At 38.7% G+C, this 16098-nt stretch overlaps 2 protein-coding genes across 3 annotated transcripts in view; one reads left to right on the plus strand and one right to left on the minus strand.

Annotated features, from left to right (window-relative positions):
• MRPL13 (mitochondrial ribosomal protein L13) overlaps positions 1-10650 on the minus strand; it is a 26476-nt gene extending 15826 nt beyond the window's left edge. Inside the window, exons 1-4 of one of the 2 annotated variants that reach the window (XM_085221622.1) lie at positions 10532-10650; positions 10313-10436; positions 7729-7822; positions 6157-6217 (exon numbers count right to left, since the gene is read on the minus strand). In XM_085221622.1, coding sequence (XP_085077748.1) covers positions 6157-6217; positions 7729-7822; positions 10313-10436; positions 10532-10558 — 306 coding nt within the window. In that variant the 5' untranslated portion in view covers positions 10559-10650. The remainder of the gene's footprint in view (positions 1-6156; positions 6218-7728; positions 7823-10312; positions 10437-10531) is intronic. The other variant, XM_003205255.4, reaches the window with a different exon arrangement.
• The window catches only part of MTBP (MDM2 binding protein), a 24304-nt gene continuing 18804 nt past the window's right edge, over positions 10599-16098 (plus strand). Inside the window, exons 1-9 of the mRNA XM_085221620.1 lie at positions 10599-10750; positions 11121-11201; positions 11932-12005; positions 12093-12238; positions 12690-12748; positions 13529-13673; positions 13883-13997; positions 14530-14655; positions 15199-15293. Of these exons, the coding sequence (XP_085077746.1) occupies positions 10675-10750; positions 11121-11201; positions 11932-12005; positions 12093-12238; positions 12690-12748; positions 13529-13673; positions 13883-13997; positions 14530-14655; positions 15199-15293 (917 nt within the window). The 5' untranslated portion in view covers positions 10599-10674. The remainder of the gene's footprint in view (positions 10751-11120; positions 11202-11931; positions 12006-12092; positions 12239-12689; positions 12749-13528; positions 13674-13882; positions 13998-14529; positions 14656-15198; positions 15294-16098) is intronic.

Consider the following 16098-nt stretch of genomic DNA (forward strand, 5'->3'; position numbering starts at 1 on the left):
CATTCCAGCTCCTGACCTCTCTTTCAGAGAAGTAATATTTCCTAACATCCAGCCTAAATCTCCCCTGGCACAGCTTGAAAGCCATTCCCTCTGGTCCTATCACTGGTTACATGAGAGAAGAGGCTGACCCCCAGCTCACTACAACCTCTCTTCAGGTAGTTACAGAGAGCAATGAGGTCTCTCCTGAGCCTCCTCTTCTCCAAACTGAAGAGTCCCAGCTCCTTCAGCCGCCCCTCATAAGGCCTGTGCTCCAGACCTCTGACCAGCTTTACTGCCCTTCTTTAAACCCACTCAATGTCTTTCTTGCATTGAGGGCTCCTTACTGGAACAGGCAAATTTATACATCCCACACACAGTTTCCAATTTAAGGGTCTAATATAGAAGGAAAACAATCTTGGGTTAAGCTCTTTCACTTTTAGTCTCCTCCCTAACAAAGTATGAGCATGGACAAGCCAAAGAACATATTTACCTGGGACACTGTATGAGGCTCCAACATAGAATCACAGAATCACAGAACCACCAAGGTTGGAAAAGACCTACAAGATCATCCAGTTCAACCTATCACCAATAGTTCTCACTAAACCATGTCCCTCAACACAACGTCTAAATGTTCCTTGAATGCCTCCAGGGTCGGTGACTCCATCACCTCCCCGGGCAGCCCATTCCACTGCCTGACCACTCTTTTGGAAAAGTAGTATTTCCTAACATCCAGGAATCCAGGGAGCCTGAGCTCCCATGCAAATTGCAGATTGTATCCGGTTGAGATCAACTTCTTTTTCTGACTTTTTCCCAGATAAAAGGTGCTGTAAGGGAGGAAATCAACAGAGCAATACCACTCCTGAGAAGTACAAAATAATCAGACAAAGAATAATATCTGCTCAAAGAGATGAAGTACAATAAACACCAGGAAGCAACTCGAGAGCTTGGGAAGGACACAGCCACTACAGAAGGATATGAAGTGGTTAATTACAAGGCATACTGAAAACACCACTTGAACAATTTCAGGTACCAGCTCCTCAGAAGCAGCATATCTGCCAAATACCAGCTGTCTTCTGTACACAACAGTGCTCTTTTTCAGTAAATGCATGATAGAAAGGTGAAGTTCTTTTACCTTCTCTGAGTTACATGAGTAGTATGACAAAAGTGATTGTACAGTTCCACAGGAACAGACATAGGGGAACTGAACTTCTACTGCTATTCAGCAGCTAAGAACTTGGAAGTTTAATTTGTTCTTTAACATCAGTAACTTGCATATTCATGTAAGAGAGGGATTAAGATTTTTTTTAATTATTTATATTTAAAGCAAAAGACCAACACAACTATACACCTTATTTAGAGTACTAAGAGCGTTTTTGTTCACTTCTTTTTGGCTTGCAGATACCAAATTCTGTAACAATAAGCTTCTCTCCATGCTACACTAACTTCAAAGTGCCTACTAAGCCAGGCTTTGAAGTTACACTTTCCTTAATGACAAATAAATAAACCTCACAGCCATAGAAGAAAACCCAATTATATCCAGTGTTCCAGTAACAAACTTTGCTGTGTACGTACCATTGTATCAGTGATCCCTTACTTCCCTGGATGAAAAGAAAACAGGCTTTCAAGATTTAAAAGTGTTTTCTGCTCAAGTTTTTCTTCAGAAGATGATTATTGTGCAGGTATAATGGCAAGCCTATACATGCAAGCAGTTGCTTACTAGCATTCAAAAGGAGAATTAGAATATTTTAAGCCCCTCCAGAGCAATGCCAGCAGCTGAACAAACCCTGACATCCCCGGAGGCTTCCTCACAGTGTGTCTGGAGCAACCCTGCCTGGCTTCATCATCTTCCTTAGTAGGTAGCATTCATTCTGAATAATTACTGCCCATTATTTCTTTGTCAAAAGCAATACAGGCTCTGAATGCTGCAAATGTCAATCCTCTCACCAAGTATCTGATACGAGCCAAACACCATTTCTTTTCTGTTTTGAGGGAGTTTCTGTTCCAGCTAAACACAAAAAGATAAAACAAGCCAAGTTTGGCTTACTTTTAGAACCAGAAACAGGAAAAAAAAAAAAAAGAAAAAGAAAAAAGAAAAAAGGCTGAAAATTTTGTCTTATCTAGATTATTATCTGGTTCTGCATATTAGATCTGTCAACACATTCTGCAGGCATTTTAATTAACGTCCCAACTTCTTCCCAGGATTTTCAAATGTTATTTGTTCCCTCTCATATCTGTGAGAGTTACAAGCACACAGGAGCATCTCCTGCTCTTCCCATACCAGGCGCTCTGAAGCCTCATCTTGAAAACGCTGGTCTCATGCCTATTTGCATTTCCTCACCCAAATAAAACATGTGCAAATGTTATTAAAAACAAAACCAACAAACCTCTATGCATCCTAAGCACATGCAAACAACTGTTTCATTCATTTCTGAAGGATTCTTCTTTGATAGAGGAGCACTACACTGATTTTTCTTAGCAACCTACAATGGAAATCAATGGTGGACTTAACATCTGTCCTAAAGGAGTAGCTGTAGCACACAGAATATTAGTACTGTATTAACTTGATGAATAGAGACTCTTTTGTACAGCAACAAGCCATTATGCTGTGCCTAAAGAACAAGTTTAATATCCTGGTTGATGGGTGGTCTGAAAATTCTCATTATATCTAAGGTAGAGAAAGAAAATGTTGAAATATGAAGCTATTTTCTCTCCATTAGATACTTCCTAGAGCAGCCTGGCCAAGCCCAGCACAAGAGAGCTGTTCTCCAACATTCTCTGGAATGTTAGACAACTGAAAACAGAAATTTTAAAGAGATTCACAGATATCTGTCTCACCGTGCCTCTCGAAGGGACTCAAAGGTGTTAAAGGTAAAAATGCATAAGAACATTTGCTTTTGGTATCTTTCTGGCCATCACTGTAATTTGTGCCTTTCCATATAACCAGCATTTTCCAAAGTACTGAAAAATTGGCACAACGAACATGGGACATCAACTATGCAGATCTCTTTTTGTACGCAGCATGTCATATAAGCATAAAAAGACATCTGAAGTGGGAAAAAAAAATAGTAACAGTCTGTCAAACTTGGGCACTAAGTTGTACATCTCAAACTAGACACCAAAAATATGCACTTTAAATATTTCAAATAAGAAGAAACATCAGGCATTGAAGAAGGCTGCCCAGAGAGGTGGTCCTTGGCAGCTTTCAGCACCAGTGTGGATCAGCTCCCGCCAGCCTTATCTGCACTGCCAACACTACTTCCAGCAGCAGGCTGCACTGCACATCTCCTGAGGCTCCTTCAAATCTGAATCATCCTCTGATCCTATAAACAAACGAACACATACACACACACATCCAAAACCCAGTATAAATCCTCCTCAAGCACTTACTACTACACAAAAGGAAAAAATAGCTCTAAATTTAATGAGATAATGCAGGTTGACATCAAAACATTCAAATGAGATTATCAAATGATCAACATACACTTCTGTCTTGATACTCTATGAAGTATAATGAAAATGAAAATGGAAGTGACTGTTCAACCCTTCTGCAGTTACATCTAAATCCTATAACTCTACTTGTGCCTTTCAGCCCCCATGCAAACATATATTGTTTTGCATCCAATTATTCACTACAGCCATTTTAGTTAGCTATGTATCATTTCACTTATAAAATAAGTATTTCTGCATACTAGGAACTGCTCTTAAACATGACTGTAATTGAAAAATATATATGTGTTTGAATTTAGACTTATCTTAAGTAAAGACAGTGCTAAGCAGTAGTGCAGTATTTACTGCATATGTATCTACACAAAAAAAACTTATCAACTTTAATCTATTTGTTACATAAACTGACAATAGTCATATCCATTTCAAAATTAACATCCCACAATTAGCAGCGGGTTTTATGTCAACATCCTTTTCCTTGGAAGGAGCCTCTTCCAAGAATGTGACAGCTTAATTTCTCTAAAGGCACTTCTTCCCAAATTGATGTTGACTCATCTAATGAAGCACTATCAAGATGAACTAGCAGGCTACAACAGGACCAAAGGTAGAGAAAAAGCACTGGCCTCCAGGATGAAAACAATGTTTTAAAGAATGAAGACTTGGATTCCATAGAAAGATGCATTCAGCTTCCTACAATCAAACTAGTTCCACTGGCCTCACAGCAATTGGATCAAACATAACTTAAAAAATAAGTCTCTATTTTTATTTAACAAAAAAAGTGAAACAAAGTAGTTGATATATGTCACCATAACATTTTGAAGTCTTTATCAGGGACAAAGGATAATGGTTTTAAACTAAAGGAGGATAGATTTACAGTACATATTAGGAAGAAATTCTTCACAATGAGAATACTGGCACAGGCTGCCCAGAAAAGCTGTGGGTGCCCCATCCCTGGCAGTGCTGAAGGCCAGGCTGGATGGGGCTCTGGGCAGCCTGAGCTGGTGGGAAGTGCTCCTGCCCATGGCATGGTGTTGGAAGTAGACAGTCTTTCCAGTCCTTTCCAACCCAAACCACTCTATGATTCTAAAAATAAAACAAGTTAATAAATTATCACCCTCATTTCCATATTTGTCATATCCCGATGGATTTTACACCAAAACAATAAACAAATGTTTCCAGCCATAAAATCCTTTGTGATTTGAAACCTAACAGGTACACATAAAAAATACATCCTGCCAAATTACTACTAAATTACCACTCGCTGCTATTAATTATAGCAATAGCCATATATCTTTGAAAGACAGCCATCCAAACAGTTCAACAAAAGAGTTAATTGCTGAGGGCTCTCCTGATTTTTTTTAATTTATTTTTAAAAAAGAAAATTTCTCTTGCTAAATTAGACCACATCCTGAGCCACATCACCATTTGCTGAGTCTCTATCCAACATGTTTTAGTTATTGGCAACACATTAAATCCAGAGGAATGCTTGCACAGAAATCCATCCAGGAGTCTGGCAAGAAAAGAGGTATTTCAGAATGAGCGCCAGAAGATCATTTATAGAACCCAATTCTCAGAGCCTAGCAAACAAGTTGTGCTATACTGCCTCCCAGTGCACAACCTCTGTCTGAAGCTCTAATGAAAACAGTTGAAAAAATGTATTTTAGACACTGAACTACCACTAATGCCCAAAGGAGTTACAACTACATTTGAGCATTTAAGTTGTTCTGGAAAATTACTGACAGAAGGAAATGTTGAAATGCAAGATTGTACTGTTTCATCATTTCAAATAAAGAAAAAAAAACACAAAAGTAGATAAACTCTTATGCAGACCTTCTTAATTGAGTACTTATACAATGTTTAGTACTGAAGTCTTGGAGAAGCTAAGATTACTGAAACAGATTTAAAAAAAAGAAGTGGGAAAACCCAATAATTTTGCAGCAGACAATTTCGCTAGGAAATGGAAGAAGTATTTTAATGTTTTGCATATAAGGTGACCTAAGGGAAAGCACCTGAGTCGGAGATAAACACACAAATTTGTTTATCTCAGTGGACCTGATGCCATGATTTGAAACTATAGTACTTAGAGAACTCAGTCCTGTGAAGCTGAGCATTCAAACCTGCAGGAAAAGCAGTAATTTCATAACTTAAGTCAACATCCCAAACTGTTCACATCTAGCACATTTTTTTAGGTTAGTAATAAATAAATCAAGATTAGTGTTCAACAGAATTAATAATGGCCAAATACAGACATTTACATTGATCATCTTTACTAACCATCTTTTCCAAATCTCTCACAGACCAGAAATACAGAGCACTGCAGATAATATCTAAAAAAAGTCATTTAACAAAACCCATGGGAGAAAGGGGCAGATGTATTTTCTATATTTTTTAATATTAGCTTTATTCCCAGTGGTTCTTAAATTGCTAGAGTTGTTAATTTCAAGTACTGCTTAGTCCAGTCTCATTTGAGTCAATTGGACAATGAGAAAGGTCAGACCTCTGAAACTCAAAGCAAAGTCTGATTTGCTCATTTGGACGGCGTGGAAGAATCATGAAAATGCACAACTTGGAATCTGACCCTAAAACATGCTGTTCACAGAAACAGTGTCATAAGCTAAGCTCCAGTCATAACATGTTCTAACTTCACACAGGTTAAGTACAACCTCTTTTGCTTAGAGGAAATATTAAAATGAAATCAGATGTACTTTACAAATGAAAGAGAAAAATGCTTACAGCAGTTGGATCTTTCAAATGGAGCTGAGTTGCTGTCACCTGTTTGAAACCACCAGGATAACTAGAAAAACAGAAGAAACATACAAGCTCAGCCCTACATGCTCAATCACGCCATTAACACAAATACCTCAGTATCTTAGAATCACAGAATCATCTATGTCACAAAAGACCTTAAAGATCACCACGTCCAACCACCAACCTGACCTACCGAGTTTCATCACTAAACCACGTCCCTTAGAGCCACATCCACACATTTCAGAGACACCTCCAGGGATGGGGACTCCACCACTCCCCTGGGCAGCCCCTTCCAATGCTGACAACCCTTCCTGTGAAGAAAGTCCTCCAAGTAACCCACCTAAATCCTCCTGCTGCAATGTCACTCTCTTTCTCTCCCTCACGTCACTCTGAATATTTTACTTATTTAAAAATTTGATTAGCAAAGTGGAAAAGCAAAAGAACTTTGAACAATGGTGTAAAATTATGTCTTATCTTAAGCCCACTAAGCAAGAAGTTATTTTCACAAGGCCAACAACTAACAGCTGTTCTTTATTAGATATTCTGGTGAGGCTGTGGATGCTTCATCTCTGGAAGCGTTCAAGACCAGGTTGGATGGGGCCCTGTGCAAACTGGTCTAGTACCAGATCTGGAGGTTTATGGCCCTGCCCGTAGCAGGGAGGTTGGAACTGATGATCTTTGGAGTCTCTTCCAACCCAAGTCATTCTACAATTCTATGATACTCAGAACAGAATCTTTCTAAGTTTAATTCCATTTGCCCTTTTCCATTCATTCACTTGAATACTGAAAGGTAGTGTTGCATGAGCAGACGTGTTCTAAAGACTGCTTGTTAAATAAATTATCACAGTTACAGAATACACTGGAGTAAGATATGCAAAATTTGGAAATATTTCAAGGCTATCAAGACTTGAAACTAGCCCACCTGTTTAAAGTCTTACTGATATGGCACAATTGTGCTAATTCACATTTAAGCACGTTGGATTCATTTTAATGCCTGGGGAATCATTATCGAGTGTTGTCACTGTATGAAGAGCAACTGTTCTTATTTGACTGAACTGAGCCATGCTGTAACAGCTCATTACATTTTTATCTATGAAGAAGTTATGAATTATGTCTGCCAGAATAGTATGTTATATGCAAGTACACCTTCAGAGTACCTAATTTCTTACTGGATTACAGCAGACACAAACTTTGTATACACTGTTAAGTAGGACAATGAAGTTAAAGCTGGCATCTGTAGGTATATCTTAAATGTCCTATATGTTGCCAATAGGAAAGTCTTTTATTGTTTAGTACATAGAGAAGTCCTGATATTTGGATTCGCCTCCACAGAAAATAATCTAGTTCACCAAATCTGTAAATTTGCTCCATTGCCATATCAATCAAGACACTTCAAAAAAAGGCATGCATCATTTTAAACACTGTGCAAACAGAATATAACGTAAGCAGGAATTCCATTTTGAAGCAACGTGCTAAGAATTTGCTCTAGCAGAAAATATGTCAGAAGTGTACAGCCAGCTCACCTGAAGGTTTATTATAAAGTAACTTAACACTTACCCAGTATGTGAGGAGTATACTTTCTGTTCCCACTTGTTACCAGAAAAGGCAATATGTCTTGTATTTATTATGACAACATGATCTCCGCAGTCATCTGTAAAGTAATCAGTAGAAAAAATATTTTAAATTGTGTATTATAAATTGGGTATATATGTGGTACTACATAAGTATAGCACATTCCATAAAACTCAAACTGAGAAGATCTGAGTATAAGTGACTCCATCCAAAACTACACTTCAATACTAAACTTAATTACTATTTTTCTTAGGAATGTCAGGTTAGAAAGAAGGTGAGTAGGTAAAACATCATCAAGCTGAATAATCAAACCATTGCAACTACTTACTTACGATCCAGTTGTCTGGCTTACAAGCAAACATACTATTTTATTCAATGTGCTGTGTTGTATGTGATCCTCTATTTCAAAAACAGCATAAAAACAGTACCAACGTTTACCAGAGGACTGAACTCTTTCAGTAAGTAACATAGTTCTACTCAGTGATTAAAGCTTAGAGCTCATTTGAGAGATGCAAAGAGGCTGCAACAGCCAAGCTAAAAACTAACCAGGATATCAACACCTATCTGAATAATGACTGTAACCTATCATTTTAAAGCTGATAAAAAAATCATGGATTGCTACTTTCTCCTTCAAAATTTTGAATTAATACATTATTAGCTACTTGTCCTTTGATAGTGTTGCTCCCATCAGGGACACCTGCTCTTAGGAGAAAGCAAAAACATTTACTACCTGCACGAACACAATTAAATTGCATCTTATTTCTGAGAAATATTCTATTGGTTACATACAACATACACATTGCACTTCTTCAGATGAAATTAGGCTGTCCAGTAATTCCTTCTGTATCACTGAATGTTTGTAAGTTTCCACAATTTCTATCTCACAAGAAAATGCTCGAGATCGTGCATTTCTCCTCCTATATTTTAATAATGGATTAAACTGTGTTTGAATGCAGGCATCATGCACTGTTAGCTCACATGACTGACAAGCCACTTGCCAGTGCTTTCTTTATAAGACAAGTTCCAGCTACTGCTTCCAGCTGTTTGAAGCTAACATTGCAGGCTAGAGTAATACCTGGGCCAGATGTGGCTTTTGGGACATTTCCATCAAGCTTGGTCTTCTTTGAGAATGCACACAACAGTTACCTGAACAACAAATCCTGCCCAAACAACAGAAGTAGCTCACTTACACTGGCCCACAATTCAGTGCAAAGAACGAGACTGACCAACACCTGAAAAAACTGGCTCACTATTTTTACTTCCATACTGTGAACATGTTCACAAAGACAGGATGCAAAGGAAAGTGTAGAAGAATTCAAGAAATCCACATTCAAACCCCATGAACATGATTCTATCACCTTTCTTAAGGCAGATGGTCTATCAGCATTTAAAAATACAGTATTTTGGAGAATAAGGAAAAATTATCCCTAAAGCAGAAAAGAAACGTACACAAAATCAGATTTCTTTCTTTCCCTCCTCACAGCTTTGTTACAGCTCCAGACAGAACAGTAATAATGATTTTATGGAAAGGTGATGACAAATTAAAAACAACTACCAGCATCATCACCACCACAAATCACACATGACCAAAAACCCACCACATAAAATCTCCACAACGTTCCTCTAAAAAACAGTTATCTCACAGACACTGTTCCTTTTGTTTTTCCCTCTAAAGTATCAAAAAGTGTTGAGCACACCAACCACAAATTCACCCCTACTTTGCTCTTACAGAGAATCAGATGTCTCCCACTCGCAGCAATCCATCAGTCTCAAGTGTAATGTGTTTGGTACTGACTGGTGGAATACTTCAGATCAAATAGAGTTAACCTTGAAATGACTTTCCAGGATTTTAAAGCTTCATGAAAATAAAACTATCCAAGATCTTTCCCATAGGGCAACCAAAACTATTTCCCCTCAGTGCTTGCTTTACTTTTCTGACAGCCTTACACTCCAGTGACATCTCGTGGATACAACACATTTTGCAACTGCAGAACTTGGGTATTAAACTTATCTTGAGAAATCTACAAAAGCTACCTGTTATTACGAAAACTGGGTCGAGCATAACCTTTGTACGCACGTTTGATGTATATGAGTAAAGCTTAATGCTTTCTTTCTGCTTCAGTAGTCTCTTGAAAGTTCTACAGGAAACATCGTGCCAACAATCTCAGCATTCTGAAAAGGGATCATCTTCCTTTAGATACATATATTATCCATACAATGCTTTTCATTGTGAGACATCTGCGATGGTACTATAAGATGATCAAGATCACGCATGGAACTGAATTTTTCCATCTACTGATAGGCAAAACAACTTCGTCTGATCAAGATTTCTTCCAACACTAATTACATCTCCTGCCTCAAGAATCAGACAGGTCCTGTGACCACAGAACAGCCGAGGCCGGCAGGGACGTGGGTGTCCATCACACCCAGAACAGGGGCCCGGGGCCACATCCAGGGGGCTTCTGAAGATGTCCAAGGAGATCCCACAGTCCCCGGGCAGCCCGTACCAGCGCTCCGCCGCCTGCACAGCACAGCAGCGCTCCTGGTCCCAGCCTACCGCAATACTCACTGAGCGCGTGGTAAATAGGCTTATGCCTGCCCTCCAGCCTTCTTACGGTTACGGCCGCTATTTTTCCCGGTGGCTGCATCTTCGCATCGAGGAGGTACCACGCCCTGGCAAAAGTAGCCCATTGCTGAAGACACAGAAAAGCGATAGTTAACGCAAGAAAAGAACGCGTTGCCAGAAATCAGCCCCGCCGAGGACCCGAGAGGACGGGGCCGCGCTCACCTGAGCCGCCTTGGTGTAGCTGGCCATGGCCGAGGGAACGGGAAGCGGAGCGAAGTCCCGCGGCCCCGCACCGGGAAGCGGAAGCGCAGAGCTGTGAGGGGCGGAGCGAGGGCGGCAGCGCGGGCCGTTCGTCTTCGGCGGCCATGGAGCGCTACGTGCTGCTCCTCGGCTGGGGGGCTGCGGCGGGCGGCGCCGAGCACGGAGCCGGCGCTGGAGCAGGTAGGTATTGCTGTAGTGCTGTATTGCTGCGGGGCGCGGGTCAGCCTTCTCGGGACTCTTTGGCTCTTTGCTGCGAGGGCACGCAGCTGCCTTGTGTTCGGTGTGGTTGACCTTTTCTTAGGTTGCGTATTAGGAGAAATTTCTTCTCTGAAAGAGTGGTGATGCGCCGGCACAGGCTGCCAAGGGAGTGGTGGGCTCACCGTCCCCACGAAGTCCCTTCACAAAGTTTGTCTTTTTAAACCGTTGCGGACCTGTATTTGACAATTTTTAGTTTACTTAGTATTAAACTGAACTTCAAGCTGCATTTGCAGTATAGTCTTAACTTTTGAAATTCATCAGATTTAAAAGCAACTTTTTTTTTTGTTTTCAGCTGTGACTGTTGCAAATGTTTATAAGCTCCTGAAAGAAAAGTGTAATTCATCTATAAAAACAAATACAATGACATTTCCAGGTAAGTAATTTACAGTAATATAAAGCAAATGATATCGAGGAATCTGCCTAAGAAAAATTAATGATCTAGGTTAAACAAGCCAAAAACTTAAGAAAATTGAGTTTTTGCAGTATGCTGAAAACTGTAGACAGGAGTGCTTTTGCTGCTTCCATTTTTACAGAGAGCTGATTTGACTAGAGCATCTCCACTGTTAGCAAATGATTAAATATACTGTACCTGAGGAAGAGTTTTGAAAGTTTTGACAGACTTAAGTCCACCTTAAGAGCAACGAGGAATAGAAAAGGTCTTGTTTCTCATACCAGTGGGTAGCTTGATATTGTCCTGCTGACCATTCTCATTACTCTTGTGATGTTTTACAATTTTTTTTCAGTGGAAGCAATGTTTGTTGGATTAATTCACTGTGTGAACTGCAATTACTATTTTTATGAAGCTTATGATTTGGTTCAGGTATGAAACAGCTTTTGCAAATGGATGGCAGTACTGCCCAGAATGGAGAAAAGGACAAAAACTTTATTAGTTTTTATTAATTGAAGGAACATTAATAATTAGACACTTAATTTTGCTGTAATATGTTTAGACCTTAAATATGATGCCAAAGGAAACGTAAAAAAGTTTAAGCCTCTGTGACACACTGAATGACTTCTCCAGGGTCTTTCAGTAGAAAGACCTCACTGTAATAGAAAGAAGGAATTGTAGTGGATTGTTTTAAATATCTGTTTTCTCTTTTCAGCATGCTCAGTGGCTGGTATTCCAGGCATAAAGAAATGGTACTTTGCGAGTCATGTTATATGTGGTTATTATCAAGTAGGTGATTTTTTTAGAACATTAAGTTCCCCAACTCTACCTGTCTCTAGTGTAAATCGAAACTGTGATGCTCAGAGTTCTTATTAGTTCTGCAGTTCTGACTGGGAGGAAGTAAATTCTGACACGCAGAAAAATGAAGACTGTCTCCAAACAACTATTGAGAAGTGTCTGGGAAACATACAGAACTTTGAAGAAGATGACAATAACAGTAGGGAGTCACTGTCTATGGCTGAGTATGCATATTATTATCTTTACTGTAGTATATTGACCTTTCATTTAACAGCAGTAACCCAAAGGAATCAAGAAAATTCAACAAGTTATTACCAAAGCTGTGGTTAACTATGAACAATCCCCTCCTACAAGTGGAAGTACTTCTACTTTTGCATTGCTTTAATTGCTTTTTTTTTTTTTGACCTATGGATGATTTTTGTAGTACAGCCGAGCAGGATCCTAACAGCTGATGGTTACATGAGAAAGCAGACTGAAATACTATTTTCAGTTTCACTGCAGATTGTTTTGAGTTTACTTCTGCCTCAGTAAAAGGGGAAATAAGTATAGCTCATTGCCTAGGCATTGTGCTTGTGTAGAATTTTGAAGACATGAATGCTACTCAATGTAAATATCAAACTTCTTGTTTCTAATTGATTATGTTTAGTTTCCAACCATGTTACTCTTCATTTTCAGTGTTTATGATGAAGCTGCGGAAAGTCTGCATCAGTTGGCTGACAGACTGCCTGCCCCAGGTAAGCTCTCTTAAAAGAGCAATCTTTGAGTTTGCTAGTTGAATTAACTTGTGTGCAAGTCTTGCAAATGGTTTAAGGAAAAAGACTATGATTGGTCTTGCAGATCAGCTTAGGGAGTAGTTTGCTGTTTCTTATAAAAAAAACAGTAGAAATTAAGGTAGTTATTTGTATAGCTGTTTTTTTCACATGAAAGAGCACTGAAATAGAAATAGTAGGCAATACAAAACTTAACTTGTAACTATATGAAGTTCTTTTGTTAAAGAAAAATTAGAAGTGTTGATGTATCAGACTTACAGCTGATGGTATTACAGCTGGCTGGTTGTGCGTGTGACAAGAAGCTCTGAGGAGCATAGATGAGAGCTGTTGGGTTCAAATTTTACGAAGTGGAAATGCATATGGCCTTCTATGTTAGGATAATCTAGTGTAGCAGTGGCTGAATTGGAGTAGGAAAGAATGAGAAATAAGTAGGTGTTGAAAGAAGATCAACACAGTGCAATTGTACTGGAGACAGGGATAGAGAACTCTGATCTGTACAACATTCAGGGAGACAGGAGAAATAGGAAACTGGTGAGTGGATGGCAAAATATTTAACTTGAGTTTGTGTTAGTCAAAGGGGAGCAGGTAGAGATGAGCTAAAATGTGTGAGAAGTATTTTAAGTCTTGCTGAAATACGTAATGTTGATCATTAAGGCCATATCAGCTCGGTTGGTGATAATCAGTACTTTTCTGTCTTTAAACAATGTACTGAATAATGGTACTTGGAGTTACATATTTCTACAGGAAGAGCAATGGTGGATATAATACTACAGGCTGTCGAAGGAGATGCACCCAAGTTAAAAGACTCCTTACCTGTGATTGGTGCCCTGAAACACCTGAGGGAATGGCACTCTGCACAAATCACCATTGCAGCAAGTGACTCTAAAGGGTATGCTGTTCATTTTGGGTCTACTCCAGCTTCTGACAGCCCCCCTACAGCTTGCCATTGCAAGTGTTTTTTGTTGTCTGACGAAGCTCTTTGCTGCAGTGTTCATGAGCCACTTAATTTACAGAGCCTGAGCTAGGATTCAGTCACATTTCGTGTTAACATGTAACAGTAAATTCACAAGGATTAATTCTTCCTTATTCTTAAAATAGCTGGCAAAAGATTGCAGACTACCTATCGGCAGACTTTGTCTCTTCAGATGATGTCATGAATGTTATCGATTTAAAAGAACTCTGGAGGGGAAAGATTCAGATATGGGAAAGAAAGGTAAAATAGCTTCAGCTATTGTTTTTTTAAGCATCTATGCATATGGTTTAAAGCATGTGTAGTACACTGCATTTTATGCTTGAAGCCAAATTTGGTTTTAAAAACGTAATTCAAAGACAAAATGTTTTTTGATATTTGGTAAAGTGTCTTGGTGATGGTGGGAACTACTTACTTTTTTAGCTTGATAAAAAGCTGAACAGGATGAAGGCATTTGGATGTGAATTTGAGAAACTGAGTCACTCTCCTCTGAAATACTTGCCTGGGAACTTCTTGTTCAAAATGAAATTGATTTGTGGCAAATACAAATCATTACCATATGACTATGAAAGTCATTATTGGAAGAACATCTAATGTTTCTGGAGAGACTGAAAGATTGGTGATGGAAGATATCCATTTATGTTTTCAGGATTAAGGTTTTTGGGTTTAGTAATTTAGTAGTTATCACCTCAACTCATGGGTGTGATGGAGAGAAATCACGTAGTAACTGCTTAAAAGAAAATTCAGTGAGATACATTATTGTCTCTTTTTTTAGTTTGCTTCAGAAGTTAGCTTTCCAGAATTTTGTATGAAGAGCACTTCAGCAAAACCTCTCAGCACTTCACATGTAAATTCTTGCTTTGCTGATCAACGATGTATGAATTCTGATGCTTTGCCAGAGGTAGGTTGTGTTCTTGATGTTTCTTTGAGCCAGCAGAATTTGTCAGATTTACCTGCTTGAGAAAATTGGTAACTGGGGAAATTTAGTCAGAATAGAAAACCAAACACAAAAGTAAGGATAGCATAAGATTGAAGAATACTTCTCATTTCATGTCTGCACAGAAAACAGGTCCTTAAGATTTCGTGTTTGCTCTGAAGCATGTGGTACCAAAACTACTTTAAAGTGGAAGTTGGAACTTAGCTCAATCTCAGTGTTTAATTTATTTTTAAATTCTGTATTAATTTAACTTTTTGAGGCATGTGATGAGCATTCTAGGAAGTGGGTCTTGTTAAACAGTACTAAATACCTTCCTTGTTTTTATATAATTCTATTTAATATGATATTGTGAACTATTTTTCTCTTTTTATTTCTTCCACTTTTTTCAGGTGTACCTGTAAGGCAAATGCCTCCAGCAGAGCACTTGGAAAAACTTTACTGAGTGAGATTATGTTATACATGATGTTATACATGGTGTTATGAATTTTCTGTTTGATCTCTTTTCAGGTTTTTCATTACTATGGTCCTGCATTAGAGTTTTTACAGATGGTTGACCTCTCTGAACTCCCCTCCTTTTTTATATCAGATCTGGAATTTGAGCTGTATCCTTTAAGGTTCTAAGCTGCTAATGATAATGGTTTATAGCAGAAAGAAGACAATTAGGAGTTAAGTGTGCATATAACATCTGAAGAATAGCAAGGACTCATTCCACACCAGTATGCTGAAATAGTCACACAGTGTATCTTCACAAGATTTTTTCATATGTTGAAATTTAAATCGCAGTAAGAATAACTAATTTTTACATTCTTGCACATATATTTTGGCTACTTGTGGATATATGTGAGGAAGAATAGAAAAATACTTATCGATTCTCAGGCTGGATGGGGCTCTCAGCAACCTGGTCTACAGGGAGTTGTCCCTGCCTGTAGCAAGGGATAGGAGCTAGATGATCTTAAAGGACCCTTCAACCCAAACCATTCTATGATTCTGTGTGTAAATGTAATAAATATGTGTGGGTTTGTTGGCATGCAGTATTTGTTGCTGTGTAAGTGCAGAGTTTAAAAAAAAACACGAGCCTTCTCATTAATGTATGTAGTGTCCTTCTAAGTTTAGAACATTTTTTCCATAAATTGTGTTTTATTGTTTAGATGCAGAACCTGTGACAAGATATGGCAGAGGAATTCTTTGTTGCATGTGCTGCAGAGATTCCAAGGTGTATTCATGTTGATTTGAGTCTATGATACCAAGACTAGTTCTAAACTACATAAAGTGGCTTAGGATGTGCAGCTGCCAAGATATAGGCTATGTAGTTTAGGCCTGCCAAGGTTTTGAATATGTGATTATCTGTTGATGGCTGCCTATGTTAAATGTGTCCTTTGTGTATTTCATCATCTAACATTTCTAACT

The sequence above is a fragment of the Meleagris gallopavo genome, chromosome 3, assembly GCF_905368555.1.
Source record: "Meleagris gallopavo chromosome 3, MGAL_WU_HG_1.1, whole genome shotgun sequence".
NCBI lineage: Eukaryota > Metazoa > Chordata > Aves > Galliformes > Phasianidae > Meleagris > Meleagris gallopavo.